The sequence below is a fragment of the Suncus etruscus genome, chromosome 18 (assembly GCF_024139225.1).
Source record: "Suncus etruscus isolate mSunEtr1 chromosome 18, mSunEtr1.pri.cur, whole genome shotgun sequence".
Taxonomy (NCBI): Eukaryota; Metazoa; Chordata; class Mammalia; order Eulipotyphla; family Soricidae; genus Suncus; species Suncus etruscus.
In genome coordinates, this window is record NC_064865.1 from 40,401,327 (window position 1) to 40,417,893 (window position 16,567).

Below are 16,567 nucleotides of genomic sequence, written 5' to 3' on the forward strand. Positions count from 1 at the left end.
TAGTTTTTTTTCTACCTTCCGTCCCACCAAAGGCTTCTTTGAAATTTCTTTTCTGCAATTTTTTTTCTTTTTTTTTTTTTTTTTTTTAACTTTTTGGATCACACCTTGTGACACTCAGGGGTTACTCCTGGCTATGCACTCAGAAATTGCTTCTGGCTGGGGGAACATATGGGACTCTGGGGATCGAACCCAGGTCCGTCCTGGATCAGCAGTGTGCAAGGCAAAAACATTCTACCACTGTGCTATTGCTCCAGCCCGAGGTTTTTGGTTTTTGGGTCATACCTGGCAGCACTCGGGTTACTCCTGGCTCTGCGCTCAGACCAGAAATCGCCCCCTGGTTTGCTCGGGGGACCATCTGGGATGCCAGAATTCTAACCACTCTCTGTCCTGGATCAGCTGCATGCAAGGCAAAAACACTCTACCGCTGTGCTATTGCTCCGGCCGAGGTTTTTGTTTTTTGGCATAGGGTTTTTGACCATAGGGGATGCCAGAATTCCAACCACTCTCTGTCCTGAGTCGGCTGCAAGCTAGGCAAACGCCCTACTGCTGTGCTATCTCTCTGGCTGCATATGCACAATATTTTTAAAAGTTAGGATGGAAAAAAGCCCTTGCCATTGTTATTTTTGCTCATGAGCTTTCAAATATGTATACATTAGAACTACATTGGGTATTATTTAAAAATACTGACAATTGGGTGAATTCTAGTTTTACCACTACTTTGGTATTGCTAATCTTATTTTTGCTTGTTAGTCTTTGTCTTTTTTTTTCTATATGTTCTTGCAATAGTCTTAAAAAATATCAGTCTGTTTGTTAATTTTAAAAAAAATCCATCTCTATCTAAGAAAAACTTCACATGCTTAAAGTAGAAGTGAGAAGTGGATTTTTTCCCCTCTAATCTAAAAATGTCTTTTCTAATTAGGGAAGTGAGACAAGTTCTTTAAAGAAAATTTGGAAAAGGGACATATTTGCACCTCAAAAATAAATCGATTTTTAAAGAAATAACTATGTGCACCACAGAGTAAAGATTTAGGTCAGCTGGGATTGGCCACATTGCGTGACTCACCCACTTAGACTCAGAAAGGATTGATAAGTGCTTTTCTCTAAAGTAGAGGCTTCTGGATTTATTGTGCCTCCACCATCTTTTTTTTTTTTTCTTTTTTTTAAAGGAAAATCTCTCAGCAATCCCTTGGAAAACTATTTTTCTTTAAAGCAATTAAGAGAAAGTGCCCCCTACAGTTGTACTCAAGGCTCCTGCCACCTCAGTGCCTGTTCTCTTCTCACCCTTCTTGTTCCAGTGCCCCCCCCCCCCCCCACCCCCAGTGAGGTAGTATCTTCTACTTTTGGAAAGACTGCTCTAGAAGTACTCTAGATACTTGTGTCATGAAGTAGGCATCTCCTTCCTTCTACATATGGGTGAAATTTGTCCTCAAAGCTTCACGGGAATTTTTTTGGTGGGTTAGGGTGTGTTCTGGGGCAAAATCATTCTGCTTAAAAAGGTTTTGCAGCTCCACTTTTGTCAGAGATGGGGGAGTAAATGTTAGTCATTGAAATAGCTCATCTTGGCCCTCTTTCCTTCCCTGCTCTGTGTGCAGTGGTCTGACACCCCCCAAACGCAGCCGTGGGAAACCAGCCCTGTCTCGAGTACCCTTCCTGGAAGGTGTGAATGGAGACTCTGACTACAGTGGCTCAGGTGAGGAGCAGTATACAGGTGGATGGGGATGAAGGGTATTGGGCAGTGGGCTTTGCAATGAGCCAAATCTGCAGGATATATCTAGCCTTTGAGCAATCCAAACTCTTGGACACTAGGCCAGGAGATGGCTCTCACTTTCAAGTCATTCCTATCCTCTTTCTTAAAGAAATTACTAAAATTTGAATGAGTAGTACATGCCCATGGAGCAAAAATCTAGACATACAAAATGGAATAAAAATACAAAGCCACCTCCTGCCTCACTGGAATAACCACTGTTCACAGTTTCTTTGGTGTCCTTTCAGATGCTAATTCATATATATCCAAGCCAAAACATGAATGCATATTTGAGTGAGAATAGAAGTCTAATATATGTGTTCTGTTATGCCCTTTTCTTTCCATTGATAGTATATATAAATTGAAAATCCTTCTGTGCTTTTAGTTGGTTGTATGGTATCCCTTAGAAGTGTCATCATTTACTTAGCCAACCTCCTCTATAGACAGATGTTTAGATTATCGTTTTTTATAATCAGTGTTGCAGTGAACAGCCTTGTACAGAAATCATTTTGTGCCTTTGGGGAGTATATCTGTGGAAATGGAGATGCCGTATTGAAGGAAGTATGCATTTATAATTTCAGTAACTATTGCCAGTCTGCCCTCACTGGAGTAATCAGGAATGGCCGCATCATGGAATTTCATCCATAACCCTATAATCTCTTGTACTCAATGCTTTTGGCCCTTCCCTCATGAGACATTCTCCTCTGTCTGGTCCAAATGGTAAAATACATGGTTCTTGGACCAAGTGATCTTAAGGTAGGGAAAGACTAAAGCAGAGATGGAATGGTATATGAGTAATGCAGGAACAGAGCAGGATGTTCTTAGTTTACCTCTTTTGAGCACTTGTGTGGGGGAGTGTGCTCCTGAATGCTTCCTTCTAATAGACAGACTTCAGTCCTTCTTTCCCACCTTCATTTGCTTTATTTCTTGAAGCATCAGCTTCCTTCTTGGTGTATGTTAATGAGTGCATGCCTGTGTGTTTCATTCCTGTCTGTCAGTGCCTAGAAGCCAGGGCTCATGTCTAGGTGAGTTTGTAAAACACTTAGATCAAAACCAGGAATGTGCTTTGTGCTGGTGGAAATGATTTCTTATTTTTATTTTTCAAAGCACATTTTGGTTCACGTGATGCCAAAGGAAATTTAAAAAGAAAATTGACCTCCCATTGTCCCATCACCTTAACAGAATTGTCTTCATTTCTCTGTATTGCCATCTGCTTATTTCAGGCACAAAATGGTATTGAAAACACATGTACTTTTGTAATCTCCTTTTTTCCAGTGCTATTTCATACTTACTTCACGTTGACACATCATCTTTTTATATCTCATATTATTGAAACAAATTATCTTCTAGTTAATGCATTACACTTTGTATAATATTGTTAGTGTTAGACATTTGGTTATTTCCTACTTTAAACATTATGTACATAATGTTCACTACATATTTACAAAATGTAAAACCCATATTTTTGTTAAAAAATTTCTTTATTTTGCTTTTAAAGTTAGTTTTCTTAGAATAAATTCCCAGAAAAGGAATTAATTAGAGCAGATGTTCATACTTTTTTTTGTGGCTTTTGAGACATACTGCCAAATTATAGTTGGAAAGGCTTGGTCTGATCTGCATTTTTGTCAGCAGCAGATGATTGCACTAATTTCCTACAGCCTGTCTTTCCAATACTGAATTTTATCTTTTCATTGTATTGCTATTGTCACAATAGGTATAAAATAATACTTTATTATTATTACAGAGCACTTTAAATAAAACTACACACGAGGAAAGTAATGCTTCTTTAGAAACATGATTTCTGGGCCCGGAGAGATAGCACAGCTGTGTTTGCATTGCAAGCAGCCCATCCAGGACCTAAGGTGGTTGGTTCGAATCCCGCATGTTCCCAGTCTATGGATGGCAGGAGGGGAAGGGAGTTTTTCTGAGAAAAGCATTTCCTGGAAGCATTTGTTCCATATCCATGGGTGTGTACTGCAGCACTGGGTACAGAATAAAGTAAGCTTTTAAGGGACAGCCTGCCCTTACATGCGAAGAATCAATAAACTTCAAAAATACTTACTGTATAGGTATTCCTACAGTGGTTCCATCTTTACTGAACATATGCTGACCTTTTTTCTTTATCCCCTAAACTATATAGTATAACAACAATTTACACAGAATTTACATTGCATTAGGTATTCTATGTCATCTAGAAATAGTTGAAAATATATGGGAGGCGGTGCAGTAGATTCAATGCAGGTACTACACTATTTTAAATAAGGGCTTGAGCATCCCTGGAATTTGGCATTTTCAGGGATCTTAATTAAAATCAGTCCCTTGCAGGCCATGAAGGACAACTGCACTTATAGCAGAGACCAAGTGACCCACAGAACCAAAAATCTTTTTTTTTTTTTTTTTTTGGTTTTTGGGCCACACCCTGTGACGCTCAGGGGTTACTCCTGGCTATGTGCTCAGAAGTTGCTCCTGGCTTCTTGGGGGACCATATGGGACGCCGGGGGATCGAACTGAGGTCCGTCCTAGGCTAGCGCAGGCAAGGCAGGCACCTTACCTCCAGCGCCACCGCCTGGCCCCAACCAAAAATCTTTACTCTGGGGCCCTTCGTAGAACAATTTTGCCAACCCCTGATCTGTTCTAAAAACTTCTAAGGAAAGAAAGGGTGGAGGGGATGTTGCTGACTCATATTCCTGGGCTGCCCCAGTTAACTGGAGGGCAGACCTTCTGGGCACCATTCCAAGTCCCTTTGGGCACTGTCTCCTCCCCTCCCCCACCCCCAGGCAGAAGCCTCCTGATGCCCTTTGAAGACCGCGGAGACCTGGAGCCCCTGGAGCTGGTGTGGGCCAAGTGCCGAGGTTATCCCTCCTATCCCGCCTTGGTGAGTCTGCCCCAGACGCCACCCTCCTCCCTCCTCCCTCCGCTGCCTTGCCTTGGGGGCTTATCTGATTGGATCAAGCCGGCTGAGTGGTGGGAATCAGGGTGCCTTTAGCTGCCGAAGGGAGGGAGATTCTACCCCAGGGGTGGGTCGAACCAATTAGGTTTCCAGCCTTAAAACAAGCTAAAGTATTTCAGAGAGTAGGGCTCCTAGGAATTTTATAGCTTTTATTTGCTTATGGATAAAAAAACGTGCTCGCTGAGAATATTTAAAGCTTCTACTAATGCTTAGATGTTTTATTAAACTTTAGTCGTGCTAATTTCTTGAAATGCTGAGGAAGTATAGGGAAGAAAACAAAGGCCGGTCAACTAGCTGTTAAGTGGCAGGGTTGGAATTGGAGCCCAGCACTCAAATGCGATTTGTGAAGCCTGTGTTCTAGCCACTGAGTTCAAAGTCATCCATAATACCAGTCCCATATGTTGGTTATTCACTCAGCCTTTTTTTTTTAAATACATACCTATGAGACGATATTTAACCTCCCTTTCACTTAACAGCACATGCATGTCTCAGGCTATTAAACATTCTTCATCGACATTAATGACTGCATTGTCTTTATTTTCATGTGTGCATCTTATTTTAACCATTTCCCAGTTGGTCATTGAGATTGCTATGAGTTTTTCACTGTGATAAACAACTGGCAATAAACATGTGGTAACTTCCTCTTTGTGCACGGTCATGATAGTTTCTTAAGGTGAATTCTTAGAGTGCCTTCCTGTGATAAAGTCTATGCACAACTATACAAATCACCAGGCTCCAGATTATACTCCCACTAGCAGTAGCAAAAATTTCCAATTTGACTTTAGTAGTGTATCCCTTAGAGCTCTTTGTGCAAGGAAATGACCATCTAGCCCTGGAAGATAATAGTTCTAAACCTTAAGAATTTTTTTGGTGGGGAGGGCATCTAGGTCGATTCCAACTCTTAGAAACCTTAAGAAATATATGCGTTGGTAACCCCAGACTGAGGTGGTCCAGATAACCTAGGCAGCATGGTAGGATTCAGCCACTTGAACCATCTTTCAAGCTCTTTCTTACTGGGCATCCTAAAATCAGGGCTGTTGGATTATGTTTAAACTTGCAGGTTCTTTAAGGATAGAACTGGTTAGGCCACTAATCCAGCTTCTGGGTCCTGGGGGAATTAATTTGGAGGATTACATCCAGCAATGCTCAGTAATTTTTCCTGGCCCTTCACTTAGGAAGTGCTCCTGATGGTATTTGGGGGGCCATATGGCAGTGCTTGAGGAACCATATGGGACACTAGGGATCAAGCCTGGTTTGTCCACATGCAAAACAAGTGCCTTATCTGCTGTACTATCTATCCAGCCTTGGGATTTGTTTGTTTGGGTCACACTCCATAAACTCTGAGGTTGCTCCTAACTCTGCACTCAGGAATTAAAAATTTCTGATAATGCTCAGGGTGGCTATAGGGAATGCCAAGGATCAAACCCAGGTGGACATTATGCAAGACTAGTTCTTTACCCTTCATCCTATCTCTGGGATATTTTTAAAACAGTGTAGGACCTGAGGCCCCATCTCAGAAATGCCAAATTAGATCCTGTGAGGCCAGACTGAGACATGAATTTATTTTTTAATAGGGACCTTATAGTGCTGAGGGCCAGGGACCACTCCCACTAACAAAGACCTGATCATTTATGGGCCTGGTGATAGGTTGTCTCTCAGGCCCACTAGTGTTATGGGGGCCTACAGGCCACACCCAGTGGTGCTCAGAGGAGCCATGTGATAGTGGGAACCAAATGGGCCTCAACCATGTAAGGCCTATATTTCCACCTCTTGAAGCTTTCTCCCATGCTTGATGTATTTTTAAAAGCTTCCCAAGAGATCAGTGGTTGGACCGAGAACCACCTGCACACCTGGTTTGTGCATGCATAACTACTTCTCCCGTCTCTTTCATGTCTATGCCCTTTCAAATCTTACAGTAGTCTCTTAAGAGGACAGGTCTTGGATCCTTTTAGATAGTGAAGAAACTATTGCTTCATAGTTGCTGAATCCTTTGTTGCTGGCCTTGCTTCCTCCTCAGCAGAGGTTGCTGGGAAATGCACTGAGATCAGACCACTAAAAGGTTGGATGTTGATTGCCTTCACTGTGCTTGCTCATGAGACCCCAGCCTTATCAGCCTTAAGCAAATACCTCAGGCTGTGTGGTTTTTTTTTGTGTGTGTGTTTTTGTTTTGTTGGTGGTGGTGGTTTTGTTTTTTAAATTTCATCATGTAAAAGTGAAAGCTTATCTTTTCTTAAAAATATCTTGTTAATCATATATGTTTTGTGTGATTAAGAAAACTTACAAGGTGTTTAAATAAAATATATTAATGAAAAAAAAAGAAAAGAAAACTTACTCTCGGGGCCGGAGGTAAGGTGATTGCCTTTCATGCAGAAGGACAGTGGTTCGAATCCCGGTATCCCATATGGTCCCCCGAGCCTGCCAGGGGCAATTTCTGAACATAGAGCCAGGAGTAACCCCTGAGCGCTGCCTGGTGTGACCAAAAAAAAAAAAAAAAAAAAAAAAAAATCAAGAAAACTTAGTCTCAATCTGAAAAATCCTCCACCTGAAGACAATCTGTGTTTTCACTTGATGTATATTCTCCTAGTTATTTTTCTTTTTAGACTTAAAATATGTATTTGTGGGGCCACAGAGCTAGTACAGTGAGTACTAGCATGTACTCATTAGCAGTGAGTACTTGCATGTGACTGCCCCAGATTTGATCCCCTGTAACCCAAATGGTCCCATGAGCCCTCCAAGAGTGATTCCTGAGCACAGAGCCAGGAGTAAGTAAGTCCTGGGCACTGCCTGGTGTGGCCCAAACAACAAAACAAATCATGTATTTGTATCTATAACTAATTACAGGGCTTATTTTTGTGTGTGTTTTTGGTTTTGGTTTTTGGGCCATGCCCTGTGGTGCCCGGGCTTTTTACTCCTCACTCTGCACTCAGAAATCAATCTTGGCAGAAGTGGGTTACCAGGGATTGAATCTGGGTCAGCTGTGTGCAAGGCAAACTCCTACCTGCTCTGCTATCACTATGGCCGCTAATGTACAATTTTTAAGGAATGTTTTGTTTTTTTCCCTTTTTCCTTTTTTTATTTTTTGAGGGCCACATCAGCAGTCTTGGGTTGCTGCCAAATTGTATTAGGTATGTGGTACTGAGCATGATGCATGCAATGCAAGGCAAGCTCCTTAGTCTCTGTACAGTCTCTCTGGCTCTTGGATATCTTGTCTTTAAAAACATTTTTTTTTGGGTAGCTATTGTAATAGCCCACTAGGATGAGTACATACTTTGCTGCAAGAAACCCAGATTTTTTTTTTTTTTTTTGGTTTTTGGGCCACACCCGTTTGACGCTCAGGGGTTACTCCTGGCTATGTGCTCAGAAATCGCCCCTGGCTTGGGGGGACCATATGGGACGCCGGGGGATCGAACCGCGGTCCTTCCTTGGCTAGCGCTTGCAAGGCAGACACCTTACCTCCAGCGCCACCTACCCGGCCCCAAGAAACCCAGATTTTATCTACAATACTGAATGGTCCTCAAAGTATGAGCCAGGAATAGTCCCTGAGTACTGTTGGGTGTGGTTCCTCATCCCACCAAAGATGCTTTATTTTGTTTTGTAAGAAATAGTGTATCTACATTTCAAGTGGAAAAATACAGAAAAGCGCCCCAAAGATGTTGACTATAAATAAACATTTGTGTTACTCTTATTTTTTATGTAGATATGTAATAATAGCCACTTTAAATATGTATTTGTTATATAGTATGTTAAATATTTTTTGCTTTTTGTTTATTTTTGTTTGAGGACCATGTGTTCAGGGCTTACTCCTGGCTCTGAACTTAGGGATCACTCCTGGTGGGGCTTGAGGACTATATGGAAATGTGCTAAGGTTAGCCATGGGCAAGGAAAGCTCTTTGTCCACTGTATGACCCTAGTAAGCTAAGTTTTAGCCAAGATTTATTACCATGTTTTATTGTCCACATAAACCTCATTGAGTGATTGGTTCACTAATGATTATTTTGGGACTTAATGGTCTCTACTTTAAAAAAGGAGGAATACTCCCTTGGAGTGGCAGATTTACCCTCCTGTCTGACCTACATTGTAAGTAAGAATCAGCTTTGCTTGATCCAAAGAAAATGTATCTAAGTATTCTCACCACTTTATAATTGGAAAAAATTAAACAAAATTGTTTTTTTTTTTTTTTTTTTTGAGTTTCTATTCTTGCATCTCCTTAGAACCCAGAGTTCCAATCCTTAGGAAGGAGAGATGACTGGGAGAGAATATTTTGTTCAAATCACAAAGCCAGTGGCAGGTTAGGGATAGTTCTTCCTTGAACTCTTAACAGAATACCTGCTTTCAGCTGCTTATGTTTAGAGGGATGCTGGGAAGCTGGCAGACACCCAGAGGTAAATAATGAGAGCAGTTTATTAGGAGAAAAGGCCCCTGGAGAATAGGGTATAGGAATTAAGATTGCCCTGTCTCTGGAGAAAACTGCTTCCTCGGTACTTATGCTATCTCTTGGCATTAGTGTACAGAGATGATTAGCTACTCTTGAAGCTGGGACTGAGTAAGAGGTAGTAGGCAGCAAAGGATCTGCCTGGTCTGATCACATGACTTATTAGTTAAAGCCTAACTGACCAGCTACATTCCCTGATGCCAGGCCCTTTCCTATGTCAGCTGACTTCCCTCAGGAGGATTAAATGATGGTGAAGGATGAATAATTGGGAGCTGTGGTATCATTGTCAGAGCATCATAGAACCAGAGAATGATCATGTTGATACTGCCAAGCCTTTTGCTGAGTCCTAGACTTTGGGGAGTTAATTCTTTCAGTGACCACTATTTTGATCCACATCATTCTCCCCTCTTCAACAATTCTCCAAGCTTGGTCTTCCTACTTCTCTCAGCCCTTCCCATGAGGTCTTAAGGGGGTGGGCAGCCAGAGGCGTAGTTAGGTAAACTTGAAAGGATACGCTTTTGCTGCTGCAGATCCTGTTTCCTGACTATACCTGAATACTTGAAATAAATTGCATAAGTTTTGGGGAAAATTGACAAGAGAAACAGAATAGACATCCAAAGCAGCTTTCTCTTCAGAACACATTGAGAGGGAGGAGTGTACTGTCTGGCCTGGACATAAGAGATATCCCACTCAGTTCTGATCCCCTCATGCTGACTTTCCATTACATATTTTAGTTTGGGGCCTCACTATTGAGTATTCTCTCATATTCAGTTGGACCAAGACCTGGGGGATATGACAGGCCACTGGAGAAACATTTTTGTGTGAGGATACTGAGGGTCAGGGAATAGGACAGCCCCTCCATCACTTGGTGGCAGACATGGCCAAACTCTACCTAATACTGGTATAGGGTGGTTCAGCAGTCAGACCTGTGACAGGAAACCTTACTTGTGTCATACACCCTCAAACTGAGTGCTGTTTTTGTTTTTGCTTTTTCATGCTTCTAGATCATCGATCCCAAGATGCCCCGGGAGGGCCTCCTGCACAATGGGGTCCCCATCCCTGTCCCCCCACTGGATGTGTTGAAGCTGGGAGAGCAGAAACAGGCCGAGGCTGGAGAGAAGCTCTTCCTTGTCCTCTTCTTTGACAACAAGCGCACCTGGTAAGTGGCAGTACTGGCCTGGAAGGCCCATGGTGGGAAGCAACAGAGTTGGGGTAGGAGGTGATCAAGAAGCTGACATGCAAAGAAATTCATCTCACCCATCTTTTTTTTTTTTTTTTTTTTTTTTTTAAATATGGAACGCTTCACGAATTTGCGTCTCACCCATCTTTTGTCCCTCCTCCTTGAATTCAAGAAATTCTGGAATTCAGTCACCCTCCCATATCCATGTATGTGCGTACCAGCAGCTACCTTCACGGGCTGTGGTAACTTAGTGTTACTAATGGCACTGATTAGCCCTGTGAGTGAGTGGTAACTGAGGGCATTGGCAGATCAACGCCAGCAAAAGTGAGGTGGAGATTTGTGTCAGGTGACTTACTGAGGAGGGAAAGGATACAACTGGGTGCAGCCCACTCCTGTAGGACCTCAGCTGACCCTGTGGTGACCTCTGGAGTTGGGTCTTCCTAAGAATACTGAGTGGTTGGGAGTATACCTTGTAACCCTACATCACTAGTCACTGGTAGCCCCTGGGATGTGGGGTAGCCTCAGGCCAGGAAGTTTCCTTGGTGGTGGGTGATTCCTGGAAAGGATTCAATCAAGCTCCAGTCAGCAGCAACCTGGGGCAAAGGGTGCAGGTCATGTCTTAGGGCTCTAGAGGGGTCCTGTCCTGACTTGTTCACGGTTTATGAACATCTTAAAGTCTGGCTTAACACCAGCAGAAGATTCTGTTGCCTTTGCTTCTGTCCTCAGAAAGGGAGGGTCTAGCTAGTGAAAAACATGAGAGCAACTGATGATAGTAGCTGCCACTTGCTGTTTCCTTTGCACTTACACGTCACATCCCTGATTGCACTTAATTATTATTTTGGTCTTCCATTTACCCATCCTAATCCATTTTGCAGATGAGGAAGGTGAGGTGAAGTTTCTTACTCCCTCCCCAATCCCCCATATATACTTTCTAGCTGGAACTGGGATGTAAATCCAAGATTTGGCTTTTAGGGTTTACTCCTAGTCACCTGTTACATCACTTGAGGATCTTTTCCAAAACATATGAGGAGCAGACTTTGTCACAGATCAGTTTCAGTTGCAGACATGAACCCTGCTTTCTTGTCTTCCTTTTCTCGAACGGTAAGGCTCAGAAGCCTCCCGGAGGTTCAGTTGGCCATCCCTCTGTTCTGAGCTAACACTGTGTATGCAGTGGGAAAGGGGGTTGTGTGCACAGAGAGGGAATTGTTCCATGAAGAAGGGAATTGGTCAAGTACCTTACTGTTGTGCCAATCTGCTCTTTTGCCTTTTTCCTTCACCCTGGATTTGCTGATCATGGAGAAGTGGGTACAGAGGAGCCCCCTCACAAGGCCCACCACAGCCTAAACCTCTTATTTTGCTTCTGTTTTAGGCAGTGGCTTCCGAGGGACAAAGTCTTGCCTCTGGGCGTGGAAGACACGGTGGACAAGCTCAAGATGCTAGAAGGCCGCAAGACCAGCATCCGCAAGTCAGTGCAGGTGGCCTATGACCGAGCAATGATCCACCTGAGCCGAGTTCGGGGGCCCCACTCCTTCGTTACTTCCAGCTACCTGTAAGGGCTGGGCCTGGTCTGCATCTGCCTGCCAGACCTACATCCTCTGGGGCCTAGAGAAGCTTCTTCCTGCCCCAGCTGAGGAATGACTTGGCAGCTTCCCCTTTTCTTGGCAGGCCAGGGACTAGGCTATGTGCTCCTCAAGGGCTAGGCCCCAGTTTTAACCAACTGCATGGTTGCCCTGGTGAGCCTGCTGTGTGCCAAAAACTCCCCGAGTTCCCTGGGCAAATCCACTGAAGAACTTGTTAGAAGTAGGAAGCCTTGAGGCAGGGGTGTAGCTGAGGAGGGACCTGGGCCCTAGCCACGGGAATTTCTCTCACACTCCACCCCACTCTCAACTAACTACACCTCAGGGGAGCAAGCAAGGCTTGGAAACATCCCAGAGGTGCTGGGGGGCCACTTGGTCCCACAGGGACTCTCACTGAGTTTCTGCCCCGCCATTGCCCATTCTTACTTCTTTCCTGTCCCTCATTCTGCCCCTCTGCCCATACAATCCACTTTCCTTTTCTTACCTTCTCTCGTGCCAAACTGACAGAAATAATCACCAAATTAGTCTTTTTTCTCTCTTGTGTCTCATTCCCTTTGAGGCCAGCTGCTACGCTAGGTGGGTGCCTCCTCCTGGCTCCTCAGGGCCCAGCACAGAGGCCACTCGGGTGACCCCCTCCACCAGCACATGTCCCCACTCCCCCTAACCCACTGCTTCCTATCTACTGCAGACATGCTGCTGAAGCTAGGCTGTGAGGTCGCACTGCCATGAGGTGGGCCCTCTGCCCTCTCCCTGGCTTGCTGAGGAGTGGCCTAAGGTCAGCCAGGCTTACAGCAGAGCAGGCCTCTTGTGCATGTGTCCATTTGCCCACTGAGAGCTCGAGGGGGATATAAGTCCTACTACATCTGCCCTCTCATTTCTCTCCTCTCCCTGGGCTTTCTTTTGTTGTGACTGCAGCCTTTAGTCTCACTCTTTGCTGCCACAGATGGCATGGTGCCTGCGGTCTGGTATCTTCCATGTCCTGTGCCCTGCCCTGCCAGCCTCTGCTGCTCCCACCTTTCAGATTCAGGGAACACAGTGCTATATTGCAGACCCTCTGTCCTTGTTCCTCTTCCTTCAACCCTTTTCCTATCTTCACCTTCTCAAACACAGAAGGGAAAAAAACTGTGAAAACGGAATGCTGACTGACAAACCAACCCAACTTTCAGAGGCTTCCATGTCTGTTTTCTGGATGTTTCTTTTCACCTCTTAAGCACCAAAGTCACAGGGCCAGGTTGCAGGCCACTGAGTGCCATGTTGATTTCTAACCTGATGTTCTTTTTAATTGTTTTAAATTTTTCATAGGGAAGTTTTGGACAAAACAAAGTCCCTGGGGAGATCACTGCCATTTTTACACACTCGACTTTGTAAAAGTACAACCAACCAACCACCGCAACTTCTTATACATTTGGGACATGAGCCAGAGTTTAAAAGGGAACCAACAAAACTCTCTTAACATAAAGGTTGAGGTTTTGGATTTTGTACAATAATGAAAATACAATGCAGCATATGGTTAGGGAAGGACATGGTGTATATAATTGTAAAATACTGTTCTAAATTATTCAGGCCTTTAGCGTCCGTTACTGGATCTTCCATTGTGTGGCTGAGTATTTCCAATGCACACAGTGTGGTTCATTTAAATGAGCCAATGCATCCCCCTTTCCCCAGGTAGTTGGTCAGCTGTGGACTCTGTGACCTTCGTCTCAACCTGTGTTGTAAGATCTCGGGGCTCTCTGTCTCTTTCCCCCCACTGCTCTCTCTCCCTTTTCTTCCTTTTCCCCCAGTGTTTTGGATTCTCTTCGTCTTTTGCTGAGCCTCATTTTTGAAACTGCTCTTTCAGAACGGAAAACGACTCAGATCCTGCTGTGGCATGGGACCTGCGTGTCTCAGTCGCACCTGCTGTGAAGCACATGATGCTCTATTTATTGTAGAAAGTGACTTTATTTGCTTTCTAGAATTGTTTATAACAGATGGTATAAGAGAGGTAATAAACAGAGAAAAAAATCTATGCTTGTAAAGAATACAAAAGTTAATTTTACCTACTATAATATGACTGTCGGAAACTTATTTTCTCTCTGAGAAATAAATGTTCTAATGGGCAGCAGTTGCTGTGCTGTGTTTGGTGTTAACCATCAGGTCCTTCTAACCCCTCCAGCTCACCTCTCATAGAAAGTTAGGAACCTGGGGCCGGAGAGATAGCATGGAGATAAGGTGTTTGCCTTGATTGCAGAAAGACGGTGGTTCGAATCCTGGCATCCCATATGGCCCCCAGAGCCTGCCAGGAGTAAGTAACCCTTGAGCGCTGCCGGTGTGACCTAAAAACCAAAAAAAAAAGAAAGTTAGGAACTATTAAGAATTGGGTTCTGGGCCCGGAGAGATAGCACAGCAGCGTTTGCCTTGCAAGCAGCCGATCCAGGATCAAAGGTGGTTGGTTCGAATCCCGGTGTCCCATATGGTCCCCTGTGCCTGCCAGGAGCTATTTCTGAGCAGACAGCCAGGAGGAACCCCTGAGCACCGCCGGGTGTGGCCCAAAAACCAAAAAAAAAAAAAAAAAAAGAATTGGGTTCTTCTTGGGGCAGGAGAGATAGCATGGAGGTAAGGCATTTGCCTTCCATGCAGAAGGACGGTGGTTCAAATCCCGCCATCCCATATGGTCCCCCAAGTCTGCCAGGAGCGATTTCTGATCATAGAGCCAGGAGGAACCCCTGAGTGCTGCAGGTGTGACCCCCCCCAAAAAAAATTGGGTTCTTCTTAACATTATCTCCAAACATAAAATCTTTCATTTAAAGATTATATACACTCCTGATTAGCATAGTGCTTAAGTATAGTATTTAAAAATAAAGATATAAAACTAACCCTAGTGTTACAGCTCTTTTAGAATTTGTCCAGCAGACCTTCTGGTCTTCACCGGAAGACCCCCCTACTAAAAAAAAAAACTAACCCAAATGTCCAACTCTGGATGAATGGATCAAGAAATTGCGGTATACTGGGGCTAGAGCCATAGACCAGCAGATAGGGTATTTTCCTTGCACATGGCTAACCTAGGTTCGATCCCCAACATTCCATATGGTCCTACAGGCTTGCCAGGAGTAACTCCTGAACACCACTAGATATGCCCCCCCCCAAATTGTATGTGTGTATATGTATGTATATATAAAACACAATATAGCCCTAAGAAAGAACAAAATCTGCACTTTGTCACAACATGAATGGAACTAGAAGATATGCTGAGTGAAGTCAGTCAGAAAAGGAATACAACATAGAGAAAGCCACAGAAGCCTTGGTTCTTCCATTGAGACATGTGACATTTTGTATTTCTTCAACACCTAGGACACCTAGGAGACAACATTCTAGATGACACTGAGTAAAGGCAGACATTGCAGAATGTGGGACACCAACATATTAGGTTGGGGGAATAAAATCAGAAGAATGAGACAGATGGGACCTAAGGATGGAACTCAATGGTAAGGTACCTCTCTTGATCTGATGCCTTGAGTTCAATTCCCGGCACTGCCCTGGCATGTCATAATCAAGATCTAACCCCTGGTTGCAATAACAGATGGAAGGGAAGAAAGGGCTTGGGGACAAATGCTCAGCAAAATTAAACGGCGATAGTGGTGGCTCTTTGTGCTGAATATACATGTGCTGCATACTGTAGGCCCCCACTTCAAGGTCTGACACCACATGGTCCCCTAATAACGAACAAAAATGACTTCAAGTGCTAAGCCAAGAGTAAATCCTGAGTACCACTGGGTGTCACACACACCCCCAACCCCAAACAAAACAAGACAGCAGTTAATTCAAACCTTGAAGAATGGGACTGAAATCTGATTTAAGGGTCTCTATTTTGAATTACAATTGCAGTTCTATTTAGAGAAAGATTTCAAGCTTACCCTAAAAAAGTTTTGGAAATGAAAGAAAAATGGCCAGATGGATCCTAGACATCTCCAGTGTGCTAATAATAGAATTTTCATGGGTGAGGGTTGGAAGAGGAAGGAGGTGCTGTAAAAAGATGAGGTAGTTCTTGTCATGCTTGGAAGTTGGGTTTTTGGTTTAAGCCCCCGGTAATCCTCTCACATCAGTGGCCTCTCTGCTTCATTTCTGCTTTTTATTGTCCCTTTAGAGGACAGAGAGGCAACTGAAGTTGTTCCTAATGGGCCCATCAAGTGTGTGGTGGCCGTTCTTCCTCTCTTTACAGCCTGCAAGGATTCCAGATTTGATTAAAGCTAGTTATATAATGTGTTTTTGCTGTCAAATGTGGGTTTTTTTTTTTTTTTTTAATTGGGGAGTCTAGGGACCCAACCAGTCCTTAGGTTCAATGCTAGGGCCTGAGACTCTAGTGCTTCTCAGGCCTTGTGATGCTAGAGATGACCCAGATCAGCCTAGGGGTTTTGAGGGAACTCAGTTATGCTTGGGAGACCATTTGGTGCCAGGTATCCCTCTACTAGCTCTCTGGAAAGCACCTTAAGTATTTTTTGTTTTTGGTTTTTTTTTTAAGTACTAAGGAGAAAGTCATGCTTTTTCTGGCTGTTCAGAAATAACCGTTTCACCTTTTAAAAGCAATTCCTCATGTCTCTAGGTTTTTCTAAGTGGAGTATGTATTTTATTACTGTATTTTGGGTATCTGTCTGGAAGCTGCTCACAGTCAGATGGCCCCACAGAAGATGCTGGGAAAAGGGAACACAAG

The 16,567-nt window shown here is 43.8% G+C and overlaps 1 protein-coding gene and 1 non-coding gene across 2 annotated transcripts in view; both read left to right on the plus strand.

Moving 5' to 3' along the window:
- BRPF3 (bromodomain and PHD finger containing 3) overlaps positions 1-13,981 on the plus strand; it is a 35,625-nt gene extending 21,644 nt beyond the window's left edge. The window contains exons 9-12 of the mRNA XM_049765235.1: positions 1,593-1,690; positions 4,522-4,619; positions 10,131-10,285; positions 11,676-13,981. Of these exons, the coding sequence (XP_049621192.1) occupies positions 1,593-1,690; positions 4,522-4,619; positions 10,131-10,285; positions 11,676-11,859 (535 nt within the window). The 3' untranslated portion in view covers positions 11,860-13,981. The remainder of the gene's footprint in view (positions 1-1,592; positions 1,691-4,521; positions 4,620-10,130; positions 10,286-11,675) is intronic.
- Positions 13,982-14,738: 757 nt separating this feature from the next.
- Positions 14,739-14,800, plus strand: LOC125996829 (U7 small nuclear RNA). Its single transcript, XR_007491498.1, has one exon. It is a non-coding gene; the product is annotated as a U7 small nuclear RNA (small nuclear RNA).
- The last annotated feature ends 1,767 nt before the right edge of the window (positions 14,801-16,567 follow it).